Source organism: Poromitra crassiceps, assembly GCF_964638095.1.
Source record: "Poromitra crassiceps genome assembly, chromosome: 6".
Taxonomy (NCBI): Eukaryota; Metazoa; Chordata; class Actinopteri; order Beryciformes; family Melamphaidae; genus Poromitra; species Poromitra crassiceps.
Genome location: NC_139627.1, coordinates 22646945 through 22668990, shown reverse-complemented (window position 1 = coordinate 22668990; position 22046 = coordinate 22646945). Strand labels below are relative to the sequence as shown.

Sequence of the window (22046 nt, the reverse complement as noted above, 5' to 3'; positions counted from 1 at the left end):
AGGTAATGATGTGCTACTGTAGCCTACAGTAAATCATATCAATTGTTTTGCACCTACAGTGCTAGAAGTACAGTATATCTAAACACAGAAATAAATCCTGTATATACAATACAATATGCTTTCAAAAGATTCTTTGGGGTGGCTGTGGCTCAGGAGGTAGAGCGAGTTGTCCACCAATCAGAAGGTCGGTGGTTCGATCCCCGGCTTCTCCATTCCGCATGTCGAAGTGTCCTTGGGCAAGACACCGAACCCCAAATTGCTCCCTGGCTGTGCCAGCACCCTGCGTGCCGCCCTCGGTGTGTGAATGGGTGAATATAGGCACATTGTAAAGCGCTTTGGATAAAAGCGCTATATAAATGCAGTCCATTTACCATTCTTTCAAGAACCAGCACAGCAATGGGACTCTGTGAGGAACCCTAATGGCCTTAGCGGGACATTATCAACAAGCCCGACATTATCAACAAGCCCTTGCACTATATGAGGTTTATCATGAATGTGTAGAGCAGTGGTTCTCAACCTGGGGTTCGGGGACCCCCAGGGGTCCTTGAGGGGGCTCCAGGGGGTCCCCAGCAAATTTATTAAATATCACCATTATTTCATTTAGAAGAAGTTAACACAATTAGAGAATGTGGAAGAATGTTCTGTTCTGTTCTGGTCTGAGAGACAACGTGTCATCAACTGGGGGTCCATGGCCCTAATGTGGACTAAATTAGAGGTCCTTGATATGAAAAGGGTCGAGAAAGAATGGCTTGTGCAGATTTTCATCATTGACAGCTGATGAATTAAAACATCTTTTTATTTCACAATTATGAGCACATACATTTTAGCAGGTGATTTCCACTGATAGGTCAGTATGAGGTCATACACAATTATGTTTCGGCTCTTGTCTGTCTGCTTGTCTTTAAAATTGAACTTGCAAGTAGGCCAGATCAATTTAGCATGACATGTGTGAAGCATTAACGCCATTATACTGTCATAGCTGTTAGTGGATGTCAGTCTAATTATATACAATTTTATAAGAATTTGAATTGCCAGAGAAAAATAACCATGTTGCATTTCTGTTTTGAATGGGAACTTTATGGCTTAAGTAAAAATCAAAATATGTGAAGCAGTAATGATGTTACAAATTGTAAGAGGCTTATATTTTTAAGACTCTTGTAATATGTTCACTGTCCTATAAATAGTAGCCTACATATATATTTATATTCACATAGAATATGTATATATTTGGTATTATAGCATAATGACAGCACTTTCACAACCTTTATTTTGATAAGTATATTCTGGTGTAAGTAAACTTAACTATCAATGGAAGTTAGCACCTCCCAACCAATGGGTCATTGAAATTTCATTATGTAGTATTTTTTCAGGTGACCTGAAACTATAACACGGTTGTTCACATGTTTATATGTAGTATTTTTTCAGGTGACCTGAAACTATAACACGGTTGTTCACATGTTTATATGTAGTATTTTTTTCAGGGGACCTGTAGCACAGTTGTTCACATGTTCAAAATAGCCTGTAGACTGTAGCTGGATAAATATACTGGCTACTTCTCTAATAAGCAACATGTGCAGACCAGTGAATCTATTGTGAAGCACTTCCGGACAACGGAGACACCAGCTTCTGTAGCCAACTTACCACATTTCACGTGAATCTGTGAACTGATGATTGAATTGACAGGTTAACACTGTTCATGTGAATACTGGATCGTGGTTGCATGCTTTTTATTTGGACAAAATGGCTATGGCTGAACAGCTACTGCAATTAGGCGAGCGATGCTTTCAAAATTGCAGTTGACCTTGAGGCGCGATAAAGAGAAAAGTAGGAGCCATGTGTGCAAAATGTGTAAAGTGATAGTGGTGTTTGTGTTTGCTGTCTGCAGCGCTCCCAAAGCCATGGAGACGAAGGCCCCTGATGTCTACTGTGCAAGTAAGTCCTCTCATCTCTCATTCAGCGCAAATACACTCGTCTTGACCCACACATGACCATGTGGAGGGATTACACTAAAATGCAACTGTGTCCTTATTGTGTGTGTGTGTGTGTGTGTGTGTGTGTGTGTGTGTGTGTGTGTGTGTGTGTGTGTGTGTGTGTGTGTGTGTGTGTGTGTGCGTGCGTGCGTGCTCTAGGCCAGTGGTTCTCAAATTTATTTGCGTCAAGGACCTCTAAACTCGCACAAATTAGACCACGGACCCCCATTTGATAATATTTTTTACTTTTAGATGTTTTATTACAGAAAGTGTATGAAACCCATGACCAAAATAGTTGTACGTTCTGTCATTGTGTTACTTATGGATGGAATAATAGTGAAAATAAATTATACCCCTTTTTGCTGGTGACCCCTGGAACCCCCTCAAGGACCCCACTTTAAAACAAATGCTCTAGGCTAATTTGCTCACTGTTTCAGCTATTATTGGCCATATTATTAGTCACATATTTGGAGAAGGTGCTGCTATCTGTACGATATGCTCCACAATCATATTAGGAACTAAGCTGTACTGAAAGTTGTTTTGATGCTCCCAATTTCGCTACGATCATGATCCAAACAAATGCCTTTTCTTTTTTCAATCACAAGGCTGTATAAACATTTGAAGGGATTTCCCCCTAGCACAGGCTTTTCCTGTTCACCCCTTAAAGGTAGAGAGAACGGTGCATTAGCGACATCCTGTCAAACGCAGCAGATACTGGATAGGCGCTTTGTGGTGCTCCATTGCCCTTTGCTTGGTTTCCTTTGGGCAGGTCTCTCGAACATCTTCCCCTGCCCTCCTTGCGTCTCGCCTGTGTGCGCGCTGCTCACATCTGAAAACAGGTAACTTGTTGATGACATCAGTGGGGACTTTTAGGTCTCCATCGGGGGTTTGTGCCGGTAGGAACACTTGGCAGGCGGGGTTAAGGCTGGCGGTGGAAGAAGCTCCTCTCCCGGTCTGTCTGTGGGCCGTTTGTGAGACGAGAACATTGGAACAGGTCATAGGTTAGAGGTTTATTCCGTTGCGGAAAACAACATGCGCCGCCGTGGTCTCCAACAGCTTTGACCCTCATGCAGATGTCAGCGTCACAGAAGTCCCCGCCCTTTTTTCTTTGCTCGTTGTGCTTGTGCACTGCTGGTTCGCTCCAGAGAGGAATTGCCTGTAAGATTCCGATTGTGTTCGTTTGCAAGCAATCAGACGGCGGAAAGGGTGCCTTGTTGCCAACCACAAGGTTTGAGTTGCACTGGCAATTTTGTTCTACTTGTACATGTACTGCAACTTTAATGATGACCTTCTTCCGTGGCTACTGATGTACTAATGCAGGATACATGCAGGATCAGGACTTAATCTAGTGGCCGGAATTCACTATAGACTCTTTGCTGATTTCAATTACATAGATGCATCGTTAAAAACACACAAAAGTCAGAGGTGGATCTCCAACTGGATCTGCACTAATAGATAGATAGCCAGCACTTTTGCAAGGGTGTGCACAACAGCACGGGCCATAGCTGATCTCTCCAAATGCCAGCAGAGAGTTGAATTTCAGCCAGAGAAAGAGAGGGAGAGAGATCTCCTCCTGCAATACAGCAGGCTTCATCAAAGATTTGTTATCTCCAGAGATGGTCTGTACCAGCTGCTCTATGGTACTTCCCTCCTCTGCTGGTCACCCCCCCCCCCCCCCAGACACACACACACACACACACACACACACACACACACACACACACACACACACACACACACACACACACACACACACACACACACACACACACACACACACACAGAATCCCTCAGTTAGACCATATTGATTCATTCTACAGCCTGGCAACTCCCAATAGGTCCTGCTGAACAGTTTTGGGCTAATGTAGAAACATAGGAATGGCATAATAACATGGTTTAACATTACTGTGGCTCATTTTACACCAGTTAAACATATTACTGACACACCTGGTTCTGATATGCAGAATCCTATACCAGTGGTTCTCAAAGTGGGGTCCGGGGACCCCCAGTGGGCCTTGAGGGGGTTCCACGGTAACCTTGTGAGGTAGCTGGTTTCGCGCGAGATCATGAGATCATGATCACATGACAAATCCATCTTGCCACGCTTCAATCTATTGGTTTGAATCTGAATCAGTGGTTCAGACCAATCAGTGTCCTATGAGGCACCTATGGGTGGGATTTAGTGTCACGCCAGCGAGAGCGAGCCCGTGATAGGCGTGATAGACAGATGATTCATCCAATCAATCACCTGCCAGGTTTCCCGAGCGACTCGTTCCCAGATGGTTATGTGAAAACAAACCATCTGGCAGTGTATAATAAGTTAATGTTTGGCTGCTAGTTTCTTTACTGCCTTGTCGGGGTGTGTGCGTGTGTGCATGCGTGTGTGTGTGTGTGTGTGTGTGTGTGTGTGTGTGTGTGTGTGTGTGTGTGTGTGTGTGTGTGTGTGTGTGTGTGTGTGTGTGTGTGTGTGTGTGTGTGTGTGTGTGTGTGTGTGTGTGACTGTGTGTGTGCGTGTGTGTTTGCATGTTTAGGAAGGTTGAGGGTTTGACAGGAAAAACCAGATCCCACACTATGTGCATCCAACAAGCCAGAACGGAGGGCTTTGCCACCCAGGGAAAGAATCTTGTTCACTTCCTTACACAGCTCTTATTCTGCAATGCATCTCATTCAGTTCTGCTGTCACAAACAGGCAGCTGCTAGCCTGATATTCAGACTGCATCGTCAATTCATAAACTCATTTCCTCTTCGTCTGTCTTGTGCTCACTTCAGAGCATTTATATGAGGGGGGCGGGCTTCGGTCTTCTCTAACCAATCACTAGAGAGCACTGCACTAGTAGTAGTCATGCATAACATAAACAGACGCAGCAGGCACCTCTACTTTGGCTACTAAATTTGGCAGTTGTAAAACAATTATATCAATGTGCAACGGATTGTCAAAACGAATTTTTACCATTGATGAAAAATGTGACTTGGACATAACAAGCAAGCTAGAAGCAAGATCTATCAACATCCCCCTAGCTAACAGCTCCGCTAGGCCAAGCTGCACCAGGACATTTCCTTGGGTGGCTGGCCGAGCAGAGCTTCACTTACCACGGCCGCCGTAACGTTACTCCCCGCCCAGACAGATAAAGCTCCAGCAGGCAGCGATCTCTCGCAGGCAAGACTGACTGACAACAGCGTTAGCCAATCAGTGCCCATCAATGGAAAAAAGGCGTTTGCACATGGCGATTCCAGACTATAGTGTCCTCTAGACCAGTGATACTCAACTGGCTGCCCACGGGCCACATGCGGCCCTGTGTGGCCCGCGATGGAATTGCAATTATTTTATTTTATTTTTTATTTTTTTTACAGTGCACCTGAACGCACCATGCAAGATACCCGCTGAATAAGTGTCCAAATGTTCATGTAATTCTGGCCAATACTCCACTTCTGTTATAGCATTTCAATCTGGAATATAGAATATCTTTCAATAATCTATGATTTAGCTGCTAAATTGTCAAATACAGCCGTCTGCTCGCTACCCAGGCACTTATGTATGTACTTAACCTAACTAACTATCCGGTGTGCACAACATTGTCAGACTAAACTCCAGCTGACACCCCAAAAACCTACAATCAGCTACAGAAAAATGTATATTGTTTGTTTATTAACTGGCCACTGGCTTCTATCATTTCACGAAAGTGGCCCCCGGGCAAAGCAAGTTGAGTATCCCTGCTCTAGACCAAGAAGAGCCAAATTCTGTGGAGTGGGCGTGGCTTCGAAGGTCTGGAGTCAGGCTAGGCAGCTGCAGCTTCACCTTCAATTTAGATATGTGTTTGTCATACCATATTGTTCTGGAGCCTTGAACATTGTTATGAATAAACAAAAAATTAAAGGAAATTATAGCTGCTGCGCAGCAATGAGTCGTGGCCGGGCAAGTCTCAAGGCTTTGAGCTATTATGACATCAAAATTGCTCGAGTGACATCAGTGATGCATCACAATTGCTTGAGTGACTGATGACATCACAAATACAACCTTATTGCCCTAGGTAATTAAGGCAATTAGGCTATACATGGGGGCAGAATTCAACATTTTGATCCACTGTGGGCTCAATTCTTGACCAATCGAAAATCTGTTTGATACTTTTGTTTAGGACAGTCTAACGATGCAGATGCTGAAGTTTGGTGTCGTTTGAAGAAAAAATGTGGGAGGAGTAGGGTTTAATTAGTTTTACAGTTTTTGCAGTTTTGCGGTCTTTAGACTTTAGACTTCATAATTCGCCATAGGTTGCATTGTACAAAAGTTTCTCCTCATTTGGGCCCACATTTTGGTGAAAGTTGCAAAGCTGTAGCACGTATGCCTGATTTTTTATGAATTTTCAAAGTTTGAAACTTTAGACGGTCGCTGTAGTGCCACCGTTAGGACTATTGGCGCCAAATTTGCGTCAAAGACGTTTGGCATGGGACTGGACCTTTGTGCAAAGTTTGGTTAGTTTTCATGCATGGGAAGTCGAACTTCCCGGGAGAAGAAGAATAATACAGGCACATACAATAAGTGGCCCTGCCGCTTCGCTGGCCCGGCCACTAATTACATAGACTTTTCCTGAAAGGATGGAGTTTTGGAGATGCAACACATTCATATGGCGTCAGCGATTAACTCGCCGATTATTTCACTTACAAGTTCTCTTCTATTTTTGATATGTGTACACATTTGTTCCTTTCCATTTGCCTGCGCATTGAATGATCCCAATTTAATGTATTACTCAAAAAGTCTTTCCTCAGTCAGCCTCCGCTGCTGCTATCCTCATCTTACTGTTCTTACAGGATTGACTCAGCAAATGCGGGGCACCAACGCCAAGCAAAGCTTCAATTCTGACTGTGTGTGCGTGTGTGTGTGTGTGTGTGTGTGTGTGTGTGCCTGTGCGCAATTGCAACCTTATTCACCAAGTACTATATTAGCCAACCTTTTTTCTCTCTCTCCAAAAATCAGATGTGAAAAAGCATCTTAAGATCTGAATGTCAGAGGATTGACAGTTGAGCATATGTGGGAATGTAAACCAATGAATTGCTGTATGTAGGGCTGCAACTAACGATTATTTTGATAATCGATTAATCGGTGGATTATTTGTTCGATTAATCGATTAATCGGATAAAAAAATGCACTGATATTGTTTCCATCCGTTTATTGAAAAACAACTTTTTTTTTGTTAAACAAAAACCCACCGGGCTTTGCTACATCAAATAGCTTTGACACGGCATGAACGAATACAAAATACATACAAATGTATGGTGTAAGTGCAAAAGATATCTTCATATCTTCTTAAATAAAGTGCTAGGAGGAATTTCAAATCTAGCTACAACCTCCTCCAACCACTCTGCGATGTTGGGAGCTGTATGTCTCTCGTGCAGAGGCATGGTGGTCAGGGAGTTTGCCTGCATGACCCAATCAACACAGAAAGAGCAGGCCAAGTCGAGAGATCCTCTCCACAACAGAACCTATACGCAACACAGACTAGCCCACAGGATGAGTACAATGTGAGTCTGCTAAATACAGAGACAACCCAGCCCTGTAGACACAAACAGACAGACTGTAGCAGCTATAGTAGACACAAACAGACTGTAGCAGCTATAGTAGACACAAGCAGACAGACTGTAGCAGCTGTAGTGTAGCACACACACCAATAAACAAGGGACAACAACCCCTCTTTTAGTTTACATACCAAGTCTGCTCTACCATTAACGTTAGCAAGCTAACGTAACGTTAACTAGCCGGTCGGCTTAACACACCATGCTTGTCGACCTGGGTGCGGGCGCATCAGCTGTTAACGTTAGATAAACGAAACAATCTATCTGAGTTTACATACCACGTCTGCTCTACCACTAACGTTAGCAAGCTAATGTAACGTTAACGAGCCGGTCGGCTATAGCGTTAACGTTGTCGACCTGGGTGCGGGCGCATCGCCTGTTAACGTTTGATAAACAAAACAAACTATCTGCTGTGAGACGAACATTTCCACTTCAAACAACAATACACATGGGTCTAATAATGTAACATTAGTTTACATGCATATCGAGTTTGTAGTAGTATAACGCTAAGTTAAGTTAACTTACCCGGCTCCTGAGCTCCCTTCACCATCATCCAATGATCTAACATGTTTGCGTTTAAGGTGTTCACGCAGGGCCGTTGTGCTTCCATGGCATGCAAGATCGGCTTTGCACATTTTGCACGTAACAGACTTTTTATTTCCAGTTAATATGAAGTGCTCCCAAACTTGCAAACTTTTGGGTCGAGCTGCTTTCTCGTTCTCAACTTGTTTGTCGTTTACTGCGCGTGCGCAAGGCGAGTGACGTAGTCGGCTCCGCGACAGCGGGGCCAGGGAGTGACGTAGCCAGCACTGCGCCGCAGCAGCTGCGGTCAGCTGTTGTTAATATCAACAAAACAGATGGCTCTGCGGTCCAACTAATCGCGAGGCAACGAATCGATAATCAAATTCGTTGCCAACGAATTTAATCATCGATTTTAATCGATTTAATCGATTAGTTGTTGCAGCCCTAGCTGTATGAGTGTATCTGACCGTTATAAGCGTCTTCTTCCTTTTTTTTTTTTTTTTTTTTTTTCATTTTGATTGCCAGTGATAATCAATGATCAATCAATCAATAATCAAATGATCTGAACATGTTCAAACACTTGATGACAAAGTCTATCCTTCAAGTCTTTCTTCATGAATTCGAAAGATAATGGCCGCATTGTATTTTGCCATTGTCCTAAGTGACACCTTATTTCTATGCAACTTGAACCTTTAATCCCAAATATAATAATATCCCAGCAACATCTAGACTGATATTCACAATATTCAAAACAATTTGCCTGGCTAATTTCATACATTTTTTGTGACGATATCGCAGTGTTAAGAGCTTTGATGGAAGGTTCTGGTTTTAGTATTTCAACTCAGACGACCCCAAATGGCACTCCAGCCCTGTCACAGCGCTGCTAGGCAGCTGTCAGCGTCTGCTACAGTAATGGAAAATCCTTCATGACAAATCTGGGCCACTCCTGTCTCCAGGACAGCACTGCCAAGGGATAGCCAGCGTCGGTCACCTGAGATTTCCTCCAACCCCGACGCGTGCAACACGAGCCCGGGCCCAGGGATTGTGTCATGGACCACGTCTCCCAGCATGCCTCACTGAGCGGGGCCACCACAACAATGGAACAATGCCACCGAAGCGCTTGTCACACTAAGTGGAGCTCTCACAGCGGAGGGAGATCTGACACAGATTTCCTTTCCATCTGCGAGGAATAGTGGCAGACATGACCGGCGTGGACAAATTGTGACAAGGCGTCACTTAAAGACGTTTGGCGTCACACGCACAGGACAGTCCTATGATTTCCCAGCTAAAGCCATTATTACTGTACCTCCGCGCTAGACACATTAGGCATTCTGCCATCATCATCTCAGGTGCTTTCCAGCACTTCTCAGTTGTCGCCGGCGCTTGAGGAAAGTCTTCAGCGACGTTGGCGGAGCTCGCTGTGGCTCCTAAGGGATCTGACACCTGGGTCAGTGGGGGTGTGCGCCTGTTGCCACTGCATTGTTCCAGTGACCCTGATGGGGCCGGGGTGTAACGGGATAAGGGATTGGGTAGCTCTCCCTCCGAGTGGACACAGGGCTATCCATGGCCCGGGTTCTGTACAGACCGCTGAGAGGACGCAATCCGATCTGCATCCGCTGGACATTAGGATCCTATAAGTGCATGAAGGCAGTTTAGCCAGCGGCCTATAGTGTGACCTCCATACTTGACCATTCAGGCTAGGACCGGGGGGAGATATGAGAGGCTTCACCTTCTCTTATTGTGGAAAAGAAAGTGTGCACAAAGCTATATCTGTTTGCTGGACTGTTTGCTGCTACACAGCTGTTTTGCTTCTGTACACTTTCCCTTCAGAACTGGTAGTGTCCCCTATACAGTTTAATAGATGGGGTGGGTCACCCCAATCAATTATGCAATTCAGTCCCTTGGTTCAAGCACAGTTTTTAAAATTAAAATGCAAGGAAACAATACTATCACCGCTTGTATATCTGACCTGCACTCGTTAGGTCTTGCTGTGTTTGGATCCCTCCGGTGCTGTTTCGACTGGGCTTGCAATGCAGCTTTATCCCATTTGCACATTTAATTTATTCCTTTAAGTGTTCAATAATTCTTCTAAAGGCCAAAAGTATCCCAGAGTTTCTTGTGCTACTGAGTAGGTGGTTGATGCAAACTAGAGAAAATAGCTACTGTAAATAAAGCAGCATTGCAGCCCAGAGAGGAAGATGCTTGTAGCATACAAACAATAAATCATGCACACATTGCTTTTGAGATAATTATCGTAAACAAATGGGGTGTCTGGGTAAAAAAGAAGAAGCACTCGCCTACCACCATGGAGATCCAGGTTCAGTTCCCGTTAGCGATACTTCTGGCTTGGTCAGACCTTCCTACTGAGAAAACTCCCAAATTAAAAAAGTAAAAAAAAATAATAATAATAATGTTTTGGTCTGAGTGAAATGTTATACATGTATGGTCTCTCCTGATTCTAAATATAGCTGAATCGCTTGGTTTGACCAAGTAAACCTATTTTTACATTTACAGTACAGAAAACATCAGTACTTCAGGGTCACGTCCAAGGAAAAAGGAATCTTCCTAAGTGAAAAAGACAATTCAGATGGAGCCAGCATCAGGGGACAAGAAGTAGCAACACTATATATGCGGCAGGAAGCAGGAAGGGGTTTATAGGAAATGTGGTCTTATTTTTGAGAAACACCAGCAAAAGCAACTCACTGGTGGGTGTGAGACAGATGTAACCAATCGCTCTAACCAATCTAACCTGAAACCATTTCCAGCTTCCATATTATTTGTGGATTTTCTTTGTATATCAACGTTTCACACCTCTGATGGACCTCAATATTAGGTGTTGTGAGTGTGAGTGTGTGTGTGTGAGTGTGTGTGTGTGTGTGGGGGGGGGGGGGGGGGGGGGGTGGGGGGGGGGTACGCATGCCTGAGTGTGTGTATCTATCCCTCTGTGTCTTTGGATTTATAATGTATATACAACTTGAATAATATTTCTTAGGTCAGGCATGGACCATATCACCATCAGTTTATATATTGAAGAGTTAATTTGCAAAAACAGGTATCTCCGTTTGGATTTTTTATCATTTTATTTTTTATATTGATGTATTTATACTGTAATTAATTAATTTTTGGGAATTTTTTATTATCAATCATAACTAAAACATATTCATCTGATAATGTTCACATAAATCACCTCAATAATGTTTTCTATGTGCACTCCAGGGAGTATCAAACAGATGTTGTTTGTTCATTTTAAGAATGGCGTTTACCTGTTTTTGCAAATGACCTCGATTTTCTTCCTGATGTGTGTGAATTAATGAATGAATGAATGAATGAATGAATTCATTCATTCATTCATTCATTCATTCATTCACACACAGGAAGAAAATCGGTCTTGTTTTTAGCTTGACAGCTATGCATTTTTGAGTTCATCCAATGGGCTTTTTAAATGAAATATTTCCATTGAAGTTACAACAATAAAAATCTGCAAAATTGAACTGATTGAGGTTTCTCCATGACAGCAGCAGTGTTAGTGCTATAGGCTGTACAGTGCAGAGGTTTCTCCATGACAGCAGCAGTGTTAGTGCTATAGGCTGTACAGTGCAATGAAGATTGTCGTGTTGCCGTTTGTCTCCCAGGTAACGGCCAGTGCTCTCCCAGGAAGGAGAACTCGAGAATGCTGGCAGACCTGTCGACACCCAACGGACAGACAGCACCTCAGAGTCCTAATTCCCCCTGTGGTGAGTGCTCAATTAATAGAAAATCCGTCATGTAAAAGCACTTCCAAAACCACACACACACACACACACACACACACACACACACACACACACACACACACACACACACACACACACACACACACACACACACACACACACACACACAGATAAAGACATTTGGGGTAGACTGATATCTTGAGTTAGTATTTGACTTTTATTTAAAAATCTGAGATGGTCCACTCCAGTCAGTGTGATGGAGGTTCCTCCCTGACTGCAGCCAGTGAACATGATTGTATTATTATTTTTACATCAGATGCCTGAGCAGATAAATCATTCCAGTGTGGTGTCAGCGAATTGTGGTCAAAAATGTCAAGGGAGTCTGTAAAATGTGAAATGCATGTGTATTCCCTTTGCAGATGTTATTTATTAATTTAATTGTTCTATATTGTTTATGTCAATTAATTTGTCATTTTATGGCCTCATGTTTTCCACAGTCCCATACCATTGAATAAGGCGCCTTAAGAAGCTGTTAAACCGCCGGCTCCTCTCTGCCAGCTATGCTATTTTCTAAGCTGGAGCAGCCTAGGACTTTACAAAATTTAAGTTTTGTTGTAAAAAATTCAGTCAGAATTCTAAACCAAGTTAGGAGGGCTTTGAGTCTACCAGATGTTTCTGTCCTCACACCAGTTTGTTTTAAAGGGGACATATTATGCATTTCTTAAATTTTGTATCATATATATGTTGTTACAATCTTGGGTGGTCATATTAAACGTGGGCTAAGCTTCAAATAAATAGGTGAAGGTGTTTGAATGTTACCCCCATGAACCCCCCCTCCCCCCATGGAGTCTCGTAGACGAGATGGTACGGGATTTGTGCGAGAGCCATAGTCCTAGATGACATCAGGTAGGACTTGTTACCATGGTGATGCCAAGCATATCCCATACATCATCAACATTCCAGTGTTACCATTAAAGGAGAATTCCGGTTTTTTACACCCCAGACCTTATTTCCATAATGTTTTACTCACCCAAATAACTTTGGTTTCATTCGGACGCCCACAGAAGTTTTCAGTTCCGAGTACAGTCCTCAAACAGGCTATAACGGGCGCAAACAGGGCATGCTGAATGCGCTCTGTAAATAACACCTTTTCTGTCACATGGCGGTTCATTGTGGTTGTTATATAATTATGAGAACATGAATTAGCTATCTAACTAACCTCCCGACAGCCTGCTCTGTTTACTGTCCGAGTGTCCGTCACATAGATACAGTAACACCTCCCGCTGCTGTTTGTAATCGATATACTGTATGGCCTTACTCCATACGAGCGGCAATTGAATTGAATCGTCCATAATCTTGAAATCAGATCATATCTATTTGCTAAGCTAGGCTGCTGCTAACACAACTATAACAGTCAACTCTGACCTGCCCCGGACCTTGCTTCAGAAGAAGCAGTGAGAAGCGCTTCTGTTTGGTAACAGAAGAAGAAGAGAAACCACAGAAGAAGAACATAAGCACTGTAAGCACATCCGGGGCAGGTCAGAGTTGACTCGCTGTTATGTTGTGTTAGTAGCAGCCTAGCTTAGCATATAGATATGATCTGATTTCAAGATTATGGATGATTCAATTCAATTGCCGCTCGTATGGAGTAAGGCCATATATCGATTACAAACAGCAGCGGGAGATAAAGCGGGAGGTGTTATCTATGTGACGGACAGTCGGATAGTAAACAGAGCAGGCTGTCGGCAGCACGGTTGGTTAGTTAGATAGCTAATTCATGTTCTCATACAACCACAATGAACCGCCATGTGACAGAAAAGGTGTTATTTACAGAGCGTATTCAGCATGCCCCGTTTGCGCCCGTTATAGCCTGTTTGAGGAGTGTGCTCGGAGCTGGAAATGTTCTGTGGGCATCCGAATGAAACCAAAGTTATTTGGGTGAGTAAAACATTATGGAAATAAGGTCTGGGGTGTAAAAAACCGGAATTCTCCTTTAATGGTAACACTGGAATGTTGATGATGTATGTAGGTTTTTGTTTTTGTATTTTGATTTTTTTTGTCTGAGCCTGTTTGTTCCCTATGTTCTGAAAATTGCAAAATAAAATATAAAAAAAGAAGAAGCTGTTTAACCCACCTAAAATAATGTAATTTGTCTGGTTTTCAGTTTCGAGTGTTAGTGTTCCATGATGGTAAAAATACTGAATACTTGTCATTTTGTGGAATTTTTCATGAATGAAAAGCGTTGCATTTCAATAATATTGAATATCATCACAAAATATTGGGATCTTCAATGCAAAAATAATGTATCGGTATTGCTTCAAAAACCCATATCTGTTGAACCCTAAAACCAGTGTTAGTTAAGTTACTATATCGCGAGTCCGAGTCGAGTCTCGAGTCCCCAGTGTTCAAGTCCAAGTCACCAAAGAAGAGTACAGAGTACCTGAGTCCGAGTCCGGAGTTACTGAACATGAGCGTGAATCTGCGTGTAGGTGGAACACACAGGTGCCTGCCCCATTGCACGAAATTTAATAATGTCATGGTATAAATATAGCTATCAATATCTTATGCCAAATTATTACCCCCCCCCCCCCACCAAATAAAATACAATAAAACAGTCTTTATCAACTAACAAGTCACAGTGCTCGTCTACAACTTCCGAGTCTGAATGCAAGAATGCTTGATTCAGAGTCCAAATCCAGGTCGCCATTGTAAATAAGAATTTGTTCTTAATGACTTACCTGGTTAAATAAAGGTTAAATAAAATAAAAATAAAAAAATCCAAGTCTGAGTCATCAGTGCTCAAGTCCAAGTCGAGTCACGAGTCCTGAAAATGTGTCCAGCAGGGTGGGAATTAAACAGTGGCCATCAGGCCATGACCTCCGCTGCCCCTCCCTCTGGCTGTGATGCCCTGAGATCCCTAAGGCCACCTTGGCAGTGCCCTGCTACCAGCCTGCTACTGTCAGTTGCTTTAAAAGTGTCAGTGGTCTCAGTTTAATGTAGCCTGCCCTATGCAAAGGATGTGTAATTTAATCATTTTTAACACACATTTCAGAAAAATTGCTCTTCACATTGTCAATAGAGCAACTGCCTTTATGCCCTGGCATGTAGTCTCTCTCCAGACTCAAATATTATGTGGTTGAATCGCTGCGCTCCGCATACTACATACTGTAAGTGAGTCTGTGCCAGTTAACAACGACTGCTGGTTTTGAAGGCGGGTTGAAATTGAATGAGTGACACGTCATAGCACCGATGAGAAAGCAAATGGGCTGCGCCTCCCGTGTTGTCTGATTGCAAAGTCGTTACTGATTGGAGAGGACTGAAGCCATCACTGGCATATGACTGGCCAAGTGAACGGTTCCCTCCCATAACCAGCCCTCTGAGGGAAAGTGTCCCAGACCCAGAGAGAGCTCTGCAGCATGCAGTAACGTAGTGTATCAGCGTAAGAACTCTCATGGGTCTGGCGTCGAGACTACCTGGCATGTGGCCTTGTGCCCTAAAAAAATGTGCGACGCTGAAGGACAGATGGCCTTGCCCCTAAAATGATGAAATTCACACCCTGGTGTCCAGGACTCGGACTTGTGTCCGACTCGACTCAACTACAATGCTGCCTAAAACACACACACACACACACACACACACACACACACACACGCTCCCTGGGTAACAATCGAACTGTCGTTTATCACAACAATTACTGAGGACAGTTTCTATGGTGAGAACCTGTGCAGAAACATGTGGCCATACCATCCTGCCCCTCGTCAGAAGTGTCGGTTTGCTTCCTTTCCCTCTGTTCAGCTGATGACTCGGATTAGCTTCAGCTGCGTCACCGTGAAGCAAGCGGCCGAGTGACAAAAGGGGAAACCGAGTGAGGAAAGGGAGCCAGACGAGAGAAAAAGAGAAGTTGGTCTCCCTACAGCTTGCAGAGGCACGTGGGGGGAGGGGTGGTGTGTTTGTTGGGCGGCTGTAGCTCAGGAGGTAGAGCGGGTCGTCCACTAATCGCTTTGGATAAAAGAGGTCAGTGGATCGATTCCCGCCTCCTCCAGTCCGCATGTCGAAGTGTCCTTGGGCAAGATACTGAACCCCAAATCGCTCCCGATGGTGTGCCAGCAGTGCACCCTGCGTGGTAGCTTGCTGCCATCGGTATATGAATGTCTGTGTGTGAATGGGTGAATGTACCTACTGATTATAAAGCGCTATATATAAATGCAGGCCAATTCTTATTTGGCCATTTGGCTCCGGTGCCGGGTGGCGGGTGGTTACTCTCCCCATTCAGATGACTTTATTTATCCCAGATGGGCAATTCAGTTTGGCAGCCTATCCAACACTCTATAAAAGCTCACAGGTGAGCAGCAAGCAACAAATCATGACATGACATAAGAAGACATGACATGACAGCATGACATGACATGACATAACAAGTCAGAGATAACAGATCAGCACATTTACGTGGGAACCTGGGCAAGAAAAATATATATATTATTTCCCCATAAGAGCTGTTGTCATCCTGCGGGTTGCCTCACACCGTTCGTTTTCTGAGGTTTCATTACAAAAGACGTCTTCTGATGAAAATAAGCACTGGGGCGGTGTCAAATTTCAAACAAACTGTACATCAATAGTGGTGGTATTGTGCGCCCTTGTCTGGTATAAATATACAGTAAGGGGGTAGAGTTACACCCTTTGGCGTCGGTGACAGTTCGGGTGATAAGATAGACACGGTATAGAATGTCCTATTTTTTAACCATATGTTGCTTTTAGTGACCTTTAACCCTGATTTTACTGTATGTAAATTATGGGAAATACGCTCCCCTGTTTTCAGTGCGGCTGTTGTCGCAGCACCCTCCTCAAAGTCCAGACGTCATCTGACCACTCTGTAGCACGCCCGGAGGAGACTGATGCTCAGTTCTGCTCCGTGTTGCCAGGATACAGCTTTGGAAGTCAAGGCTTGATCGTTATTATTGGGAGACGAGCTCCTCTGGCATACTGCAGCACAGGAGAACAAACTGGCTTAAGAATGCTGCCGCTGATGGTCTTTGCAGAGGAAATCGGCCCCTTTTCTTTCTAAACGGGATTGTTGTAAGTGTTTCGCTGAGAAACTGGGTGTGAGGTGAACTAGGTGTTAAGTGAATGGGAGCCTGGGAGCCCCAGGGGACAGGGGACAGGGGACAGGGGCCGGATGGGAGCCTGGAAGCCCGAGGGGACGGGGGACGGATGCGGGTAGATGACAGGCTTTGGTGAAACAACCCTGTGATTAGGGCTCAGAACAGGACTGTCAGGATGGGTTAGACTCACCTGGACAGAGTCCAGATCAGGTTTGTCCAGGAATGCACGGAGCCGCCATGTGTGGAGATTTCAGCTGCAGAGCCTTTTGGCAAACTCCTTAAAAACCTGATCAACATTGTATGTGTGCAGTGCATTGTGGCTGATTAACAAGCAAAGTGGCACCAGGCTGGAGGACTAGGTGTAGGTGGGCGTGTGTCCACTGGGTATGTGCATTTTTCCACTCTGTATTTATGTCTGTGTAAATGGGAGTGTGAATTCCTAATGCCTGGTGAGTGATTATTTCCCGCCTCTACCACCCGCCCTCTCTCTCTCTCTCTCTCTCTCTCTCTCTCTCTCTCTCTCTCTCTCTCTCTCTCTCTCTCTCTCTCCCTCTCACCCTCCATCCTCCACTCATCCAGCCGGTCTCCCACTGCCAGTCAGGTGTTAAGCCACAGGGCCTCTGACACGCCCCTCCTCCCCAGGGAGAGAGAGACAACCAGGAACCAGACCAGCCTGTTCTCTCTCCCTCTCTTTCTCGCTTTCTCTATCTCCTCTCTCTCTCTCTCTCTCTCTCTCTCTCTCTCTCTCTCTCTCTCTCTCTCTCTCTCTCTCTCTCTTTCTCTCTCCCATTCTCTCCAAGTTCACCAAAGTTCATCCCAGGCCAACCCAATCCATCCAAAGGCCGATCTCAGCCAACCCGTTCTTACCGTTCAACCGTTCTTAGGCCAGCCAATCTACTAACAGTAGCGTGAATGTATTGTAAACACCTAAGAACATGGGCGAGATTGTCCTGAATTATCGGTAGTGTTGTGAAATAAATGAACGCATCATAATCGTGAATAAGTTCATGCATCATCTACAGTAGATACTGTAAGTTCATGCAGCGTCTGAGCATTGCCTTGTTTTTTCCCTGACAGAACCCAGAATTAAGCAGGAGGAAGAAACGGGAGAGGAGGCCGAAAGCAGAACCTCGGCACCGGAGGACATGAGCCAAAGTGGGGAGGAGGGACTGGGACCAGAGGAGCCCATGACAGACAGTCCAAACAACCTGCAGGACGGCCTCTCTGGGCCAGACGCAGCTGACGGAGGAAATCGACAACCGAACGGTACCCAGTTTCAATATAATATTTCCAAAAGTAGAGATGCACAATATATATTGGTGCCAATAAATTATTGGCCGATAATGGTTAATTTATATTTATTAGCTATCATTGGCATCTGCATAAATAAATATCGGCATTATTATAGCCGATAAATGTCAGCTATAATAATATATATACAAAACGAGTTGGAAAACTCCTTTGTATAAGCATAAAATGACATACAATAGGAGCCAGTCTACTATACTGTATGCCTTTTGTCACTGTGTTTTATCTGCAGACTAAGCAGCCATAGGCTTTCGGTTCTGGTTATTTTTGTATTGACATGTTAATACATTGACATGTCGGATTTGACAGATTATGCCAAAGCATTTAATTTTAATTCTTAGACAACATGCTCTATAAAAGCCAAAGTGTGTTTGTGAAGTTTTTGATGTACATTACTAGAATAAAATAAATTTACATTTGAAGGGTCAGAACTGTTCTTTGTTTTTGTTGTAGTTCACAATAGTGATGTCAGTTAGATTTGGTTAGGTCAGAGTTATGGAGTATTAAATCATCTATCTTTGCTCACTACATCTTACTGTAGCCCCTCTTACCCTCAAGTGTGCATAAACTACAATAAATGTGAAATTAGTGGTTATCTTATTGGCCATGAGGAGCAGGTAATTATCGGTTATCGTATCATCTGGGAAAAGAAAACCATATCGTGCTTCCCTATCCAAAGGCCAAGAAAAATGCGTACTATTGTGTAGTATGTGACCATTTCTATTGCATCTATGCGTGTGGCGATCCATAAAGGACTTCATATCTTTCAGATGAGTTTCACGGTTGAAACCAGGGCGTCGTGTCATGTATGTCTTCCCGTGTCTGGAGTGAGTCAGAAATCATTTGTTTTCTTCCAGTGGGTGTGGAAGGCTTTCTGCTGTTTGTTCAAAGACAATAGCTTCGTACTTGGAATCATTATAAGGGAAAAAAATATCCCTGGAATCCCCCGCAACCTGTTCCCAAGCCCTGTCGCCTGACGCCACGGCCGCTCCAGCCGCCACCGCGTCAGGATCGTGTTTCTCTTTTCCAAGCGGCCGCAGATCAAAAGATTTGCAGAATACAGTAGTTGCGCGTGAGGCCAAAAAGAGTTCCTAGAAACCAAAAACAACTGCGACTCGATAATGGTCACAAGGTGTACCTTTGTTGATAGCTGATACTCCCACAAGCTTTACCAACCCTGCATAATCGATTCAGTGAAGTTCAGTTCACTTCAATTTAATTAAGTACATTTAAGTTCATTAATTCATTAATTCTCTTTAGCCACTTGTTCCAGAAGGAAGGGACGAACACATAGACAGTCACACTCACACTCCCGTTCATATCTATGGGCAAGTTAGAGTCTCTTCGAAATGAAGGAGGAAGAAACCCACACAATCACGGGCGATCATGCAAACACCAGATAAGTCCCAGTTCAGTTCAGTTAAATTTAGTTCAGTTTAGCTGAGTTCAGTTCAATTAAAATCAGTTAACTTCAATGTAATGCAATTCACTTCCATTGAATTAAAGGAACAGTTCACCCAAAAATGAAAATTCTGTCATGATGTACTCACCCTCATGCCAGTTGAAACACAGGTGAAGTTTGTCAATATAACACACGGAGAATTTGCCAGCACAACTTGAGAGAAAACCAGTCACCATTGACTTCAGTACTATGGTCTCTCGTGAATCTGAATATAGCTGAATTGCTTGCTTTGACAATTATAAGGATTTTTCAAAATGTCTACTGTATGGAAAAATGAATGGCAGATGAAATCTCTTAGGTCATATGCGGAACCCAGAAGAGGGTGGGCATCTGTAACTTTTGAGAGTAAACATGGCTAACTTGCTTGTTAGTTCACCACATAACTAATGGTCTAGCTAGGAATGGAGGCACACCAGTTACTGTGTGGTGAGAGACTGCACACGCACGCGAGCGCGCACGCACACACACCAAGGGTGGTGTGCTACAAGGATGGAGATGTGACACCGCAGCGCAGCATGGCCACACGTGAGCCAGCAGCAGTTATAAATGTCATCACAGTGGGGTTTAGGTGAACAGAGGACATAAAGTGACTCCACAGCTTGACAACATGGCACTGCTTCACTCACTGCCTAAAAACGTCTTCTTTGAACATCGCCAAATAAGGGTTTCTCAGTGTCGCATCAATACTGCCTGATTGTAGTTTTATTTTAATGTTTTTCAATGACGTAACGGTAAAAATGGCTGAAACGGATCCTACTGAAGCTTTTCATTTAACAATTATTTTGTTTATACAACAGAAAGCAGGTGTAGGAAAAGTCATGGAGGGTGAGATATTTCATTTTTGAAAATTCACAACGGCTGCCAATGGATGTCGTTTCTAGTGTAGTGTCATGCAGGGTGACGGCGTCAGCTGTCAGTTACAGACAGTTACAGTTACAGACGGCGTCAGATGTCGGTTACAGACAGTTACAGTTACAGATGACGTCAGCTGTCAGTTACAGACAAAATGAACGTTGACTCAGCCCCTGTTCTGTGTCAGGGCTGTTGGGGCTTTCTGGAAACATCCCTGATGACTTCCTGTGTCTGCCTCTTTTCAGGTGACAGGCCCTTCCACTGCAGCCAGTGCGGCATCTCGTTCACTCAGAAGGGGAACCTACTGCGCCACATCAAGCTGCACACGGGAGAGAAACCCTTCAAATGTCCCTTCTGCAACTACGCCTGCCGCCGGCGCGACGCCCTCACCGGCCACCTGCGCACTCACGCAGGTCAGACTCTCGTGACTCGTCTTCTCCTAGCTCTCTCTCCTCCCTCGTCCACTTCAATGCCAAAAATAAAAGAGCGCCGTTTCTTTTCATCCCCAGGCACTTCAGAGTAGGGCTGCCCGATTATTAAAAAAAAAATCATAATCACAATTATTTTTGATTGATATTGAGATCACGATTATTTGACACTCATTGACTTTGGGAACATCATGCATTTATGGAATTTAAAAAACAATATTTTTTAACACTGAATGTCTTTGAACTTTAAATATAATTGAACTGGTAAAAAACAAGGAAATAAATGACATAAATAAATAAATAAATAAATAAATAAATAAATAAATAAATAAATAAATAAATAAATAAATAAATAAATAAATACAACATAAACGAATAAATAAATAAAAACTACTATAAAATATTCAACATATTGTTAAGGTAAGTCAGTCACTCAATCAGTCAGGTAACAAGAGGCACAAAACCAAAAGTCGGGCCTGATGTGTGCATCACGTCATTAATTAAAATTAAAATTAACATTCCAAAACCAGCCGCATTGACGATTGCATTCACGCTTCAAAAACCGCAAACCTGGATCATGGACTTCTGTTTACCACAGAGCTTATTCTGCAGTCATCCAAAATCCAACGGAAAAATCCCATTTTCGAATTTTTGTGGAGGGAACCCAGGGCGATGCTAACTTCTGGGTAGGCCTACAAAAATATGTCATCCCTGCAGCACTCTATTGCTAAACGGAATGTGGTATAAAAATCGTCATGGAAAAATGTACGTGAACGCAGTCCGGGTGTCTCCATGATGCTCTTAGTGTTAAGATTGTCTTTGCAGTGTTTGCCATGCATCGATTTATTCCTAGAGGCATGACGCCATATCAGACAGACCCACTGTAACATGGTAGCTAGCAGTGCTTCTTTTTTTTCTTTTTTCTTTTAGTTCAGCCAGTTTTCAAGATACTATCTTCAGGCTACAGTTTCACCCCCATAAAGTTATCAATTTCTCCATGAGGCATTTGCATTCACAGATCAAATGGATTGTTTGTGTGAACGCCGTCTCTGCTTATGTCAGAGCTAACAGAGCTGCTGTAGCCACAGTAGCCACACGTGCCTGCAGCTAACTCTTCTCTCTCATAT

At 43.6% G+C, this 22046-nt stretch overlaps 1 protein-coding gene across 1 annotated transcript in view; it reads left to right on the top strand.

Annotated features, from left to right (window-relative positions):
• ikzf2 (IKAROS family zinc finger 2) overlaps positions 1-22046 on the top strand; it is a gene marked incomplete at its 3' end in the record, with an annotated part of 32102 nt that overhangs the window by 1833 nt on the left and 8223 nt on the right. Inside the window, exons 3-6 of the mRNA XM_083639526.1 lie at positions 1886-1932; positions 11690-11791; positions 17947-18135; positions 20737-20904. Coding sequence (XP_083495652.1) covers positions 1899-1932; positions 11690-11791; positions 17947-18135; positions 20737-20904 — 493 coding nt within the window. The 5' untranslated portion in view covers positions 1886-1898. The remainder of the gene's footprint in view (positions 1-1885; positions 1933-11689; positions 11792-17946; positions 18136-20736; positions 20905-22046) is intronic.